This window comes from Pituophis catenifer, unplaced genomic scaffold (genome assembly GCF_029215685.1).
Source record: "Pituophis catenifer annectens isolate HBS135680 unplaced genomic scaffold, rPitCat1.0.hap2 SCAF_3, whole genome shotgun sequence".
NCBI lineage: Eukaryota > Metazoa > Chordata > Lepidosauria > Squamata > Colubridae > Pituophis > Pituophis catenifer.
The window spans coordinates 184,845,890-184,862,130 of record NW_027256883.1 but is presented as its reverse complement, the minus strand read 5'-3'; the positions used below and the strand labels follow the sequence as shown (position 1 = coordinate 184,862,130).

The 16,241-nt window shown below is 38.3% G+C and overlaps 1 protein-coding gene across 4 annotated transcripts in view; it reads left to right on the top strand.

The window, feature by feature from the left end:
• Positions 1–16,241, top strand: part of DLGAP4 (DLG associated protein 4) — a 144,340-nt gene that overhangs the window by 117,666 nt on the left and 10,433 nt on the right. For 3 of the 4 annotated variants that reach the window (XM_070941691.1, XM_070941693.1, XM_070941692.1), the window contains one exon: positions 12,283–12,644. In XM_070941691.1, coding sequence (XP_070797792.1) covers positions 12,283–12,644 — 362 coding nt within the window. Of the gene's footprint in view, positions 1–12,282; positions 12,645–16,241 lie in introns of those variants that run through there. The other variant, XM_070941694.1, reaches the window with a different exon arrangement.

Below are 16,241 nucleotides of genomic sequence, written 5' to 3'. Positions count from 1 at the left end.
GGTTGGCTCCAGAATTGAATGAGGGGCTTCAGGTTAGGAACTTTGTGGCTCTTTGAGTGTTTAAGGTTGCCAACCCCTGAGCTAGACTGTGACTTGGTTTACATCAGTGGTGGGTTGCCCCTGGTTCGGACTGGTTTGCAAGAACCGGTAGTAAAACTGGTGGGAGGCTCCGCCCACTGACCCGGACACCTTCATAGGTGATCTGCACATGCGCAGAAGTTTCTGCACATGCGCAAAAGAGCACGCGTGTATGCGCACGATGCGAACCAGTAGTAAAGGTAAGTAGAACCCACTCCTGGTTTACATGTCATAGCAAATTTTTTAAGTTATTGCTTAACAGGGTGGATAAAAATTGATGATTTTAAAAAAATTAAAAATCAGATTTTTAAAAATTTAAATTGATTTTTTAAAATTTAAATCAGATTTTTAAATTTTAAATCGGATTTTTTTAAAATCAAATTTATTTTAATAAAATGCTTTTGGAATAAAAAAATCTAAAGATAATTTTCTATTTAAGATACATTAATAATTTAGTTTATTCAGCATGAAATGGAGCTTAGTTATGTAGCATGAGGCTGTATATTCTGCAATATTGGGACTGTCGGTGAGTCAACAGCAGGTCAGAGGAGGAGTGGCTGCGGGACAGAGATGACAGTTGCTCTTTAAAAATTATGAATTAAATCGAGTTGATTTAAATCAAACCTTCGTGATTTAAATTGAGTTGATTTAAATCAAATCCACCATGTTGCTTAATAACTATTAAGGGCTTTGCAGGTATTGGGATGCTAAGGACTAACAGAGTCTTTGTGTATATGTACTACCTGTCAGGAACACCTTAAACTAAATACACCCTTTCCTGAGAATTGTGCATTAGCTGTAGAAAGCAACCATGTGAGTCTAGGAAAAGACAAGTTTCATTTAACTAATTCCTGACAGGTATACTTATGTGTTTTCTGAATCAGATTGTCCCTTTGATTCTGGCTCTCCACATTACCCTAGTGAATATGTCATATTGTTCAATTTCATACTATATGCTAAATAAAGATTGAACACATCATATTATAGCTCAGCATGGTATGCAAACATAATCTCAATAAAGGCTGCATTAGCTAATTAAGGAAAAGGTATTCAATAGATTATCACTTTTGTAGTATCTGTGCCAGATTCCTTGCTAGTCCATCTTGACCAGTAAGCCATAAATGCAACTAAAACCCTCCTTTTTTTACTCCAGTTATGTGTATTTCTTTTCAAACTTGGATCTTGCATAGATGAGTAGCTATATAAATTAAATAAATTAAATATTTAATTTAGAGACTATTTTGAAAGCCAATGTAATTGAAAATGTGTGACTGTGAGAAAGTTCATTGTACATTTGTTGATTTAGAAAAAGTACATGATAAAGTGAATAGGCTTGAATTACAGAATGTCTTGCACAAATTGAAGTGAAATTGAAGGTTCTTTGCGAATGGTGTTAAAAGCTGTATATGATGGAAATCATGGATGAGAAATGGAATCCTTAGCAAATGGTTCACTACTAAAAAGAGAGTAAGGCAAAATATTCTGTCTTCTTGATTGTTTAATGTATTTTTGGATAAAAGTATAAAGTTGATAAATTTGGCATCAGAAGCATGTTGGCTAGGAATGTGAATGTATATGTTTTTATGCAGATTATGATGGCTTATTGGATAGGAACCTAAAGGATACTATATGATGTAAGAAGAAATATGAATGTGAAAGAAATCCTAATATGTGAAAACCAAAGGTTGACAAGAAAAATGGAGTAAATCATTTTGGTTCATAGATAAACAGTGAAAAACTAGAGGAAGTTAGTGAATTTGTACTGTATTTTCTGGCGTATAAGACGACTTTTTAACACATGAAAATCTTCTCAAAAGTCGGGGGTCGTCTTATACGCCGGGTGTCGTTCTCCTGTAACCAGGCAGACCAGCCCGAAAGGCTCTTACGATCCCAGCTTTGCCTGCTAATCAGGCAACTCAGCTGGGATCGGCAGAGCCATGCAAAAGGAAAAAACTTTTTTTCTTTTACATGGCTCTGGCGATCCAAGCTCTGGCGATCCCAGTTGAGTTGCCTGCTAATCAGGCAACTCAGCTGGGATCGCCAGAGCCATGTAAAAGAAAAAAACTTTTCCCCCTCCAGCTTGCTTACCTTAGCTGTAGTCGCAACGCTTGCCTTGCTTCGCTTGCCTGAATCCATTCCATCAGCAAGCAACTCCCTGCCTGCAATCAAGCAGGGAGGGAGTTGTGGACTTCAACTCCCAGAATTCCTCAGCCAGCAAAACAAAGCTGGCTGAGGAATTCTGGGAGTTGAAGTCTACAAGTCTTAAAGTTGCCAAGGTTGGAGACCCCTGTTCTATTGGGTAAGTTTTTTTCCCCTTTGGGATCTTTAAAAAAAATAGTTAATTGGGGGTTTTTTTAGTTGTTCTTTTTTAGACCTAGCCATTTAACGTTTAGGAAGTTTTAAATTTAGCTTTCATATAAAAATAAAAAAAAATAAAATAAAATAATATTTGTGCAGCTTTCTGAGAGTTAGTGTCTTTCTATAGTGTTTCACTCTAACTACACAAACACACAAAATCTCACAAAGCTGTATGTGGAATTTTGTGTGTGTAAAGTGTGAAAGTTGGTTTTTTGGGCTTTTTGTGGCTGTGTGAGGTTCCTGCTTGTTGCAAGGGCCATTTTGGGTCTAGCACAGCTGCTTTTACATTGTGGGTGAGCCAGTTGTGTTGTGTTGTGTTGTGTGTGTGTAAAGTGTAGAAGTTGTTTTTTTGGGCTTTTTGTGGCTGTGTGAGGTTCCTGCTTGTTGCAGGGGCCATTCTGGGTCTAGCACAGCTGCTTTTACCATTGTGGGTGAGCCAGTTGTGTTGTGTTGTTTGTGTGTAAAGTGTGAAAGTTGTTTTTTGGAGCTTTTTGTGGCTGTGTGAGGTTCCTGCTTGTGCAAGGGCCATTTTGGGTCTAGCACAGCTGCTTTTACATTGTGGGTGAGCCAGTTGTGTTGTGTTGTGTTGTGTGTGTGTAAAGTGTAGAAGTTGTTTTTTTGGGCTTTTTGTGGCTGTGTGAGGTTCCTGCTTGTTGCAGGGGCCATTCTGGGTCTAGCACAGCTGCTTTTACCATTATGGGTGAGCCAGTTGTGTTGTGTTGTTTGTGTGTAAAGTGTGAAAGTTGTTTTTTGGAGCTTTTTATGGCTGTGTGAGGTTCCTGCTTGTTGCAGGGGCCATTTTGGGTCTAGCACAGCTGCTTTTACATTGTGGGTGAGCCAGTTGATGTTTTTTAATTTTTATTTGGTGTGCGTTGGAAGAGGGGTAGTCTTATACGGCGAGTATAGCCAAAAGCCTATATTTTAACAGGAAAAGTCGGGGGTCATCTTATACGCCCAGTCATCTTATACGCCAAAAAATACGGTATATCACAGATGAACGTTGACAGATGAAAGAAAGGGAGCTGAATAGAGAAATTTTGAAATGTGCAAGTGTTGATAAAAATACAAAAGTTATGTGATTGCAAATGAATATATTGAAAAAATTGAAAATGTGCATAAGAGAATGCTTTATTATATGGAAATGAGAATTGGAGGTGTTTGCTAAATGTTTGTTTGATGAAAAAAAGAACAAGTAAAATCTAGAATGGGGGTGTCAAACTTGATTTTATTGAGGGCATCAGGGTTGTGTTTGACCATGGGAGACCGGGGTGGACGTGGCTAACTCAATGTCACTCGTTTCAGGGACACCTGTGGTGGCCTGAGCACTCTGCCAGCAAAAGGTAGCTCCCGAGCTCTGTTTTTGGCTGCGACAGCCTCCTGCAACCCTCTGCCAGCGAAAACAGAGCTCAGAAGGGCCGATCTGTTTTCGCTGGCAGAGGGTTGCAGGAGGCTGTCGCAACCAAAAATGGAGCTTGGGAACCTGTTTTTGCTGGCAGAGGCCCCATTGGCCGGTCCTTCCCTGTTTCCAGGATGGCCCTGCAGACCAGATCTAAGCATGCTGTGGGCTGGATTCGGCCCCCGGGCCTTGAGTTTGACACTCCTGATCTAGAATGTTGGTGGATGGAGATGTTGAGATTCTGAAAAGGAGAGTGGTAAATAAGAAGTTTAAAGAACAAAGGCAATATATGAAGTGGTGTACGGGCATAGTGAAAATAAAGTTAGTTTGCAAATATAGAAGGAACATGAAAAGATACAATGAACAGTGTTGATGTAAGCTAGTGTTAGTTATGTCTCATGCTTTATTACCATACTTTGTCTTACTCATTTCTCTTCTGTGTATAATGTTGGTTATCGAAAATAATGCAGTGGGGATACACGATCATAACTATGCTATTCAAAATACTGCCTTATTGTATCTTTTGACAACACTAAGGTCAAAACTGGCAATTATGTATAGGTGCTTTGGTTAATTATTCTTAGGTTTTAGTTTCCCAGGCATTCCAGCCAAAGTTTAAAACTTTGGCTTGCTTGCAAGATGGAAATATTTTAAAATACAGTACCAATGTTAAACAGTTTTCTGTAAAATATTGTTTTCTTTATTTATTCATGAAATTTATATGGCTGTCCATCTCAAACAAATAACTACAGCATACAATAAAAACAACAATCAAAACATTGCACAACAGCCATTTAAAAACAAATAAATAAAAATCAAAGATTGTATTCAATAAAACAGCACTCACTAAAACAACAGATTTAGTTTGAATTCTTGAGGTTATCTGCTTTTTCTTTTAAGAAAAGTGGTGTTTGGCTTCAGACTGTATTTATTTATTATTATTTATTATAAAATTTATATTGCCACCTATTCGCCCATAGCAACTCAAGGTGGCTTACAGAATATAAAAACCACATTTAAAAAACAGTAAAACTAATAAAAAAATCAAATAAATTAATGTAATAAAATCACCCACCTCCCGCCCCAGCGACAGCCGATCACATGATCCATTTAATGGACTCCATCCCACTCTGAGTTCCCCAGGCCCGCTAGCAGAAACAGGTCTTAAACGCCTTCCGGAAGAGAATTAGAGTGGGGGCCATTCTAATCTCCAGGGGAATGATGTTCCAGAGAGAGGGAGCCACCACTGAGAAGGCTGTTCTTCTGGGTCCCACCAAGTGAATCTCTCTCGGGGATGGGACCTGCAGCATTCCCTGCCTCCCCACCCTGATGGGTCAGGTAGATGTGACCAGCAAGAGACAGTCTCTCCGCTGCATTTTGCACCAACTCGAGCTTCTGGATGCTCTTCAAGGGCAGCCCCATGAAGTATGGACAGTATCTGGGTGAAAAGCAGGGATTGAGATGATAATGTGAGAACTGAGCTGTATGAGTTAGGCTTCTACATAGCTCTTTAGCTTCCTGTTATCAGGGCAGAATTACATTTTATTTATTTTTTTAAACATAGAGCAACATTTAAAAGCAGTTAAAAGATTGAGAAACCAGTGACGTAAAGGCAGAAAATGTAATTGGATAGTCTTTATAAATGTGTATGATTGTACACAAGTTGCAGACTTTCAGACTATACCATACTTCAGAATGTAGGAAGGTGGAAGGAAGTTATAGAGCATGCCTTAAATGACTTTTCCTAGAACTTATTAGATAGGATCAATGAGTGAGGATTTATAGCCTACAGGTAACTGTTTCAGTCCCTCCAACAGCTTTTCTCTCAAAGCATCCAAAAAAGGAATCTCTGATCTTGTGGTTAGGGTGAATCATAGTTGGGACAAAGCCAGTTCACTGGTGCTGGGAATTAAGTAATCGTTGCTATCTGTAACCAGCAATGGAGAAAAAGTTAGATCTGTTTGTTCTGCTTGCTTGTTTAAAGGGTAATAAAGACTGTTGCTAATGTTGTCCCTCACCTCTGAAGCATTTCTTCCTTTTTTTAAATCAACAGATTAACAAAAAAACAGAGAACGTATCCTCCCACTCCCTTTTTTAGCTGTTGTTTGCTACTTTTTTTCCCCTTTTGGTTGTCAGGGAATGAAGAAATCATAAACCAGTTTGTAAATAATTGATATGGTGGTCTTTGAAGAAAGTTTCATTGAATTGCAGCCTCGATGGATAGGTGATTAAAAAAGTGCAAAGTGGTTTCTGATTTTATAATTCTGAGGATTTACTTTTTAAAATTGCTTTTTGCAAGTACAATTGTTTTGTTGCGCTTTAACCAGTAACCCATTCATTTTATATATTGGTTCGTAGGTCACATATCCTCTTACCCTTTAATAATTTAATTTTCATATGTTATTCTCTGACTCAGATTAATTTAGTCTAGAAAAGGCTGTGTGTATGTTCTGTTCTTCCTCCAGGTTCATGGTTTTCCCACTGTCTGTTATCTACATAGACATCCCATAAAGTAGGCTATCTGATAGATAACAGGTCATGATCATGTTAAAGGAGATTCATGCTTAGAACTGGATGGGAATTTAAACTTGGAATTCCTCAGTCCTAATAAAACATGCTATCTACTAAGTCACTACCTCTATACTCTTGTTCCTTCTTTGTGGTTATTATTATTTCTGGGCCACAGAGATAAATCTTATGATGAGGAGCCCTTTCATATAACACAAAATGAATATAGATACTCCATAACCTCAAACAGTAGGTACATCATATTATGGGAGTTCCCAGGAAAAAATCTATCTTGTCTCATGAGAAGAAATAGAGGTTTAGAGAACAATCCTTCACTCATCACTAGGACCAAAGAAATGAATATAGTTTTCTAAATTTAGATGGTGGAGATGGTTAATTGATTCCACTTCAGATGAAAACCTACAATTCCCAGCTAAGCAAAGTGTCTGTCTGATTCTCTAATTACCTGCCATCATCACTACTAAGCAGAACTGGTTCAAATCCTTCTTGAACATCCCTTGGTCATCTACAAATCTCTAAATCTAACCAATAGTTCTAAGTTTGGTCTTGCCTTTTCACTGCACCATTCATTTAGAGGCCATCTTTTACAATAAAACTCTCACAATGTAAATAGTACATGTCAAGCCATTAAAATAAAGTTAAAGCAATTAAAAAGTTAACAATTAAACAGAAGACCAGCAAACAAGGAGTTATAAATTCAAATCTCTTTAAGAGGTTACCATGCAAAGGCTCCTTGAAATCTAAACCAAACCTCATTTGTGCATTCTGAAATATATTTCAGAATTTTTTATTGAATCATATAGAATCTGTACTTTCAATTTTATAGGCTCCGGTTCCGGTATCTTTTGAGTTTGCATTGGGCCTGTAGATTAGATCAGGAAGTCAAAATACTTCCAATATAAGGCAGTGGGAAGCTGCTTCTGAACTGTTGCCAAGAAAACTGTGGGTTGGGGCCAGTAGTCACTGAGGGATTAACATAATTTCCAAGTGTTTTCAGTAACTGTGTTGCATTATTTAAATAAGAAGCTGGCTGTCTATTCCTTGTTGGCAAATTATGTGTGAAACAACAAGAACCATACATGATAAAAATAAGGAGATTTCGGATTAAAGTGTGGATTAACAAAGAATTATAGCTTTATACCCTTAGCTATAGTAGTTGCCTATATTTGGCAGTTCTGTTTAAAGTGAGTCATTGTTCTTCAAATACTTGCCTTTGCTTAGAAAGAAACGGCAAGCAGAGAAAGGAATGCCTAACATCACTGGAAGATAGCAGCATGGTTGGACTAAATGGTGGGGTGTCCAACCATTCACTGCATGGTTGGACTAAATGCTTGGACACCCCACCCACCTTCCAAGATCACATCCATTCAATATGAAGAATTGTTCATTTACCTTAAAAAAAATTGAATAGCTGCCCATGTGAACTGCCGTGTAATTTCAAAACATCTGCACATTATATTCTTTGTTTTGTGCTGAGAAAATTTAGGAAAGTAGCAATATATCACTGGCAGATTTATATTTTATTCAGGAGATATCCTTGATATCAAATACATGTTAGCAAATCTGTAAATTTTGACTGAATTTATTACATAATAGTTGTGATTAGCTTCATAGTTTAATCAGTAAGGCAAAAACTTAATAACATCATCTGAGTTAGCTTTGCATGTTGCTTACGTGTTATGATTTATTTAATTTAGTTGGTGAATAAGCCACCTAGGTTTACAAAAGCAACTCCACACACACACATGAACACGCAAACCATATTATGGCTAAGCTGCATGATGTATAAACCCTGTCTTTGTGTGATCATTGAGATAAATGATTTTCATTTGTCATAGTTTGAAATTCTTGGAATAGTGTACTTTAGAGTATGTGTTACTTACGTTCTCCTATTTCAGAGAATGAAATAGGAGAATGTTGTATGAAAATTATATCTAATTTGATAAATATATCTGATAATGCAAGTCCTAATTCATAGAATCAAATGACACATTATCAGCCTCCATACCTTACTGATTTTATTTTACCTGGAAGCTAGCAACAGTGCCACTCTACCTTAATTAAATTAATTAAAATATAACTTTAATTATCTTAATTGTAAATTATCTTAATTTACAAGCTTCTGGGCTACACATTTATTTTTACAACTTTCTCTAGCAAGCTGGTGTATACAGAGTCATCCTTCATTTTAACTTTATAGCCCTGTAAGAACCCTGTGAATTTAGGTGGGCTTGGAGAAAATGACAGGCCCAAAGTCATGAACTGAGTTCCATAGCAGGAACATGAATCTGGGTCTTCCAGGCCTAATCAACACCTTAACATTTGTCTTGAAAAGCACAAATAAGCATTGGGGACCAACATGAGAGACTGGAGGAGCTGGTGAGGACCAATCTCAGCTGTTTGCCTTCCAGAAAATGCATATTTTATTATTGGCCGCATCCACAACAGCTGTTTTATCAGACCACCTAAAATATGCTCTCAAAATTCAAACTGTGTTCAGTGTGCAGAGTGTGCAAAAATTCTAATATTTTAAAATTATTTTAATCAAAGGTTTCCCAGTTAGTAGATACTTAGTTCTTGTGTCCATTACTTTCCAGTTTCTTTTTTTTAAGCATATATTCCATTAAATATAGCAATACTGAAAACATCTAGAAAGCTGGTTACTTGCAAATGGAATGGCTGTAAAGTGCAGTCAGGAGTCTTACTCTACAACAAGGTTTTTGTTTTTTTAGATGGAGTAGATTCACAATCTCAGCTGGGTTTGATTAAATAAATAGTAGATGTGCTGCCAAAGGGAGCATGATTAAACAGTAAGTCATTGGCTGCTTTTAACAAAGACAAGTGAATTAGCCATGACAGATATAAAAGTTATTTTCCTTATATTGTGCTTTTTTCCATATGTACTTTGTTCATTACTATGAATGATTTGGCTTTTAATCAATTCCCTTAACTTTGTGGTCTTTTTTAAAAAACAAACATTGAATCTGTCTTTTGCATTGTAGCAATTAGCTGTAAATTTACAAACTACTTTAGAAATTTCTCTTTCCAGTGCTGAATACAAATGTGTCAACACTTCAAAAACCATCTTTGTTTTCTGCCTGATAATTCCTGTACATGTAGATATCGCAAGATAGATTTCTCTTGTAGGTATATCTACCAGAAATATAAGGCCCTTAACATAAAGTTATGCTTTTTAAAAAATACTAGAAGTGTAGAAACAAATTATTGTGAATCATAATAGTAGCACCAATGAAGATGGAATACTGGAACTTGTGTGGGTTTTTTAATCCAGGTTTTCCATTTAGGGTTAAAGACATCCTCTTATAGACAGGAGGCCTTATTATACTACTGTGTTTCCCCAAAAATATGACCTACCCCGAAAGTAAGTCCTAGCTTAATTTTTACATGTGCGCCCAATACAAGCCCTACCCTCAAATTAAGCTGTAATTAACTGCCCTACTTACTAGGCCTTGCACACCCCGACACCTGCCTCACCTTGCAGGCCCACTTCTTCTGCGGCCGCTTGCCACAGCTTGCATGTGTCACCCCCTGGCTTCCGTTTCACCATCAGAGCCTTCCGGAAAACCCTCTGCAACCAAGAAACAAGGTCTGGATTGATGCGTGCATTGCCCCCGGCCTCCGTTTCGCCATCAGAGACCTTCCAGAAAGTCCTCTGAAGCTGAGAAATGGGATCCAGATTGACACATGTGGCGCCCCCGGCTTCCATTTTGCTGCCAGATCTTTCCAGAAAGCCCTCTGCAGCCGATAACACAGCACCGTAGCTCTGTTTTTTTTGGCTGCAGAGGACTTTCTGGAAGACTTTGATGGTGAAACGGAAGGCAGGGGGCACCGCACGCATCAATCCAGAGCCTGTTTCTCAGCTGCAGAGGGCATTCGGGAAGGCTCTGAAGGCAAAATGGAGGCTGGGGACTACGCTTGCGAGCTGCAGCAAGTGGCCACAGAAGGAGTGGGCCAGCAGCGGGCTCCTGCTGGGCGGGGCTGTTGGTGCTGCTGCCACGAAATGAGTCAATAATTAGACCCCCTGAAAAAAAGCCCTAGTCATTTTTTCGGGGGTCAAAAGAAAATAAGACTGGATCTTATTTTTGGGGAAACACGGTAGGTGGAACTGAGTAATACTACTGGTCAGTTTATTCAAACTGGTTTAGAATACTTCTGGCCCCATACACAATTGTTCCATTTTGCATCGGAACATGTATACTTCACCTTTCTTTTCAAACTGCAAGTGAGTAAGAAATATGTTTGATTTCAGTCCAGGTTTTCTTAATAAATACATTAAAAACTCATCAATACATATGCTGGCACTTTGGGCTCCAGAGTGTCAACACTGTTGTTATCCTTTCAACAGAAAGATCTTTCACCATAATTGTTGTTCCCTGCCACAATACAATCATTTAAAACTGCTACAATAAAATTCTTCAAAAAATTAAGACCCTAAAAATATAAGCTATAGTGTTCGAAAATAAGTCTTAGGGGGAAAAGAAAAAAATAAGATATATATGAAAAATATTCTTGGCTCTTGTGTTGATTTATTAACATGGGATCCTGCCAAAAAGTGTACCTTAAAATAACCATGAAAAAAAATAAATCTTGCCCGACTGTCAGTAAGCCATTCGGCATTGGCCAAGATTAGAGGAAACAAATACTTGTCTGGAATCATTTGATACTTACTCATAGGAAATGCCAACTTCGGAAATGCTATTTTCTGTGGGGGGAAATGCTTGAAACTTAAAATTCTATATGCATCAAAAGAAAGTAGCCAGTATCTATAGCTGTTCACAAACATTTAGGCATCTTTGATCATATTGTATGTTTCAATAAATTCCTAATGAAGAGAGGCTGGAACAACTTCTATATGTACAAAATTTAATCCAAAACCTTTCCGCGAACCTGAATATATACTTAATATTTCAGAGATTTGCTGATTCAAAATATGAAAACGGTGAATATGGTATGTGGAAAGATTTGGGCACCCCTTCAGTGAGTCTGTCTTGGCTATGACAGATGAATATGGCTATATCTCTGGAATATTTCACACATTCTATTCTGCATGAAGAAAAATGGGGAATTACTCTTGAATCTAGTTCCAGAATCCAAGTAGTCATCAGTACAGCTTTAATACACAATAACTTTTATTTATTAATAAAATCATGAAGAAGCCTGGATAGCTCAACAGACTAAGCACTGTAATTTAACACCAGCTGTCTGTAATTAAAGTAAGATCGAATTTCGCCAGGCTCAAGGTTGACTCAGCCTTCCATCCTTTCTAAGGTAGGTAAATTGAGGACCCAGTTTGTGGGGGCAATAAGCTGACTTTGTGTAAAAATATACAAAAGTATGAAGGCTATTGCTTAACGCATTGTAAGCCGCCCTGAGTCTCCGGAGAAGGGCGGCATATAAATCAATTTTTTTTAAAAAAAAATGAATATTTTCTGACCGAATCCTTTGTGGCGTTTTTTTCCTTTTTTAGGTATATCAGCTTAGTCAGGATACTGAGGCTGTCAACTGATCATTTCAAATACCAAGAGATGGCCTAACCAGGAGCTTAAATGCAAAATTAAAACGACAGGCTGCCAAGGTGGCTTTGTAGCAACCAAATCTTGCTTTATACTTTCTGGAAGGGTGTTCTTCACTTCTTTCATTATCTTCCAGTCTGTGTTATAATGTTCCTCTTGATTTTCACAGCAAGGTAGTGCTGGCTTGTTTGGGCTGCTGTGTGCTTTTCTTTTTTTTTTTTTTTTTTTTTGCTGGTTAGACGGGGGCATTTTGCAGTGGTGCTTATGAGCTTCTCTTAGTACAGAGATTTGCATTTGCTCTCTATTCACTAGATCTTTTGCTGCTTTTTCTTTCTTTCTTCCATGACCCTTCTGTCCCTTCACACTTCCTTGCCTCCACTGTCGCAGGTTCGGCATGCCTAGTGGGCTATAAAAAGACACCACCACCAGTCCCACCTCGGACCACCTCAAAGCCATTCATCTCTGTCACGGTGCAGAGCAGCACTGAATCGGCACAGGACAACTACCTGGACAACCAGGACCAAAAGAGTGAAGTCAACAGCCAGTCGGGACTGAGCAATTCCTCAGATAGCTTAGACAGTAATAGGCCACCTAGCGTAACGAGAGGAAACATCACCACTCCAGCCAATGAGCCTCCTGAGTTACCCCAGAAAAATGCATCCTTGAAGAGCGACAAAGGAACGTTGACTAACGAAGAGCCAAAGGTGGAGAACATTCCCAAAAGGAAGCTGTCATCTATAGGAATACAAGTATGGACTTGTTTGTTTTCATTACTACTAGAAGATGATCTAACTGTAACCATTTCTGTAAATGTGCATACCTGTTTAACTGCACTGGGATCGATGCTATTGCATGCTTCTGGAGTGATTTGGCTTTATAAAACGCGGGGAGGGGGCATTTGAGAAAAAATGCCATTGGATAAATTAAGCAACACAAAGATTCAATTAAAAACATGCAAGCTCTGCTATGTTAAGGAAATTGTTTCATTCTCATATATTCCCTTTAGATCACCATGCCTAGGTGGAATAAATCACCATGCCCATTCTGATGTATAGGAGGCCACAGAAAAAAGACAGCAGGTAGAACTAAGGTCATCCCTTAAGGCATTTCTGAACAGAAGTAATCTCTAATTACTTATGTTTCCTACAATTATCAGTGATAATTAAGATGAAAGTTATTTGTAAAAAATTGTAGAGATTTAGCTTGGGGAAAGACAAAGGTAGATAATTTCTGGTCAAAGTATATTAAGAAAAGCATGTAATTGTCTCAAACACAGAAGCAGGAGATCTACCTCTGAATTGGTATGTTAAATGTAGAATGCAGAGAACTGCTTTATTTGAGTATTGCTGCCATAAAGTTTGGCCATGCTTCTACAGAGTAAGATAACAGGCAATAGGACAGAGGTGGGGAACTATGGCCGCTTTATGACTTGTAGACTGCAACTACCAGAATTCTTGAGCCACCATCACTGGCTCAGGGATTCTGGGAGTTGAAGTCCACAAATCATAAAAGGACCATAGTTCCCCACTCCTGCCATAGAAAAATGGAAAAGCAGGAGAGGAAGCAAACATAACATCCTGATAAGGCTTTTAGGAAATCTACTAATTAGATTACATGGAAGCATGGAAAAGCACCATATTTGGAAATAAATGTCCACTTGTGTGCCATGAGATAAAATAATTGATGTTAAATAAACTGAAGAGCAACCAAGTATTTAGCCTTCCTTTTTGAGTCAAGAAATGGTCACAAAAGGAAGCTCACGAATCAAAGATGTATATATGCATGTGATTTCCATTTCAGCTCTCCCAAATTGCTGTAGAGCAGGGGCTGTCAAACTCCTGGGCCATGGGCCGGATGCGTCACACACTGGCCATGCCCACGCCCGGTTTAGCGAAGGGGGAAAATGTGTCATGTGACGCCACCATGACGCCATCAGTTTGACGCCCCTGCTGTAGAGAGAGTGCATGTGCTTTACGAAATCTAATCAGCCTGCTTCTGAAGTAAGATATTTGAAATAAAACCCAGTTGTTGTCTTTTTCGCATCATGAACATCATCACATGCTTATTCTTGTCAGTCAATAAAATGTCACTTAGTTTGGGCTTTGCCTTTGCAGATATTCTAATACAGGAATTTTGAAAAAGACATTTTATGGAACTGTTGAAACTGTTAAGCATAGCATTCTGCCATGTTTGATACAGCTTTCTATCAAAGAATCATTAGTTATATTTTGTAAGGAATGTAGCCACTTAATACCATGGAAATTTCTAGGCAAACTGATGAACATGGTAAGAATGTTACACTACAGGTAATCCTTGACTTAAAACCATTCATTTAGGGATCAATCGAAGTTACAACATCACTGAAAAAAAAGTGACTTACAACCCGTCCTCGCACTTACGATCATCACAGCATCCCTGTAGCTACATGATCAAGGTGCTTGGCAGTCACTGTATTTATGAGAGTTGCAAAGTCCAGAGGTCCAGTAAGCATCATTTGCATCTTCCCAGTCAGCTTCTGACAAGCAAAGTCAATGAGGGAAGTCAGATTTGATAAATAGCCATTAACAACTATAGTGATTTACTTAACAGTGGCAAAAAAAGGTCATAAATTGACTCACTTAACAAGTGTCCCAAAGGTGCTTTTTCAGGAGGCAACTGGATTTAACAAGTGACTCACTTAACAAGCTTCAATTTCCATTGCTTAGCAACCAAAATTCTGATCCCAATTGTGGTCATAAGCCAAGGACTACCTGTATCCAGCCATGAAAAAAGGGTTAATTCAGGATTATTAAATTGCTATTTTATAGGAAGTTTTGTGATCACATTTTCCTGATACAGTAGTAGCCCTTTAGAACCGGGGTCCCCAACCCTTGGACTGTGGACCAGTACTGGGCCGCAGCTTGTTCAGAACCGGGCCACGGAAGTGGCAGGCAAGCACACAAGCACAGCTGCGACCACACTCATCCACCACTCACATGGAACTATCCCCTTTCTCCCACCACCATCACACGCCGATCTGCCGGAAGGTTAGGGAACACTGCTTTAGAAGGATAAGGACACAAACAGAAATTCTGTAATAGTGGACAGAGACAGGTTTCACATGGGAAGCAGCCTGGGGTGTTTGCAGAATTAACTGTCATGAGGCATGACTAGAGGTTGAGATTATAGTTCCACTTTAAAGTGGCAACCTCTTTACAATAAGTGGCTTTTCTGTGGCACAAGAGTTTTCCATTTCTGAAATCTTGATGGGGAAGAAGTTTAACTATTACTTATCCTCTAATGTTTATTTACCCTTGCGTAAAAGAGCGTATTCAGAGAATGACTGTACTCCCTTTGGCATCATGCCATTCTGTTATTCTATGTAATATTTTGGTCTTGGTGCTACATTGTCACAAAGAAAGCTCTGAATGATGCATTTGCTTAGTTTTAAGAATGGAATGGAATGGGAATAGGAATAGGAATAGGAATAGGAATAGGAATAGGACAGAACAGGACCTTGGAGGTCTTCTAATCCAGCCCCCTGCTAAAGCTGGAGAACCTATACCATTTGAGACAAGTGACTGTCTAGTTTCTTCTTAAAAATCTCCAGTGATGGAGCGTCCACGATTTCTGAAGGCAAGCTGTTCCACTGGTTAATTGTCCTCACTCTTAGGAAGACTCACTGTTGGGAAGATTCAAGACTTTCCATGTTGAATAAAAAGTGGTGGCATGTTGGAATTAGTTGCACTGCCCTTCGTGCACTGATACGCCTTCATCAAAAGACTTTAAGGAGGGCCACAAGCTTTGTTGAGCAAATCTACATAAGCTTTTGGTGCTATTTTGACATTGGCTTTCATTATGCAAATAGAGAACTGATTCAGTTTGGGTTTCTGCCCTCATGCATGTGTAACAGTTAAAAAATATTAAATTATCAGTTATAAATTTGTCTCTAAACGAATTGTTCTAAGGTCTGTTGGGCAATCTAAGCAGCATTTAGGTGAAAGTATTTCCTTTTTACATGACTTGATGCATGGTAAAGCTTGATTCTACATTCAGATCATATTAAAATAAAATAAATTCTGTAGTTATATTAGATATCTATACATATATAGATATCAGTAGTCTGCCTTGGTTGCATTTCTGTTCTCATACCTCTAAAATTTCTTTTAGTTCATTTTATTTAACAGTATATCTGACCTTTTAAAGACAGAAATTTGAATAACAAGCAGCTAATTGTTCAATTAAAAATTAACCTAGTAAACAGAATTAAAAAAAATGAATGAAAATTGCCTTTTAAGGTTATCTTTTAGTAGGACAGTGTAACTTTGGCTACTGAGCCATAAGCCTAATTTTCCTTCTTTCCCCAT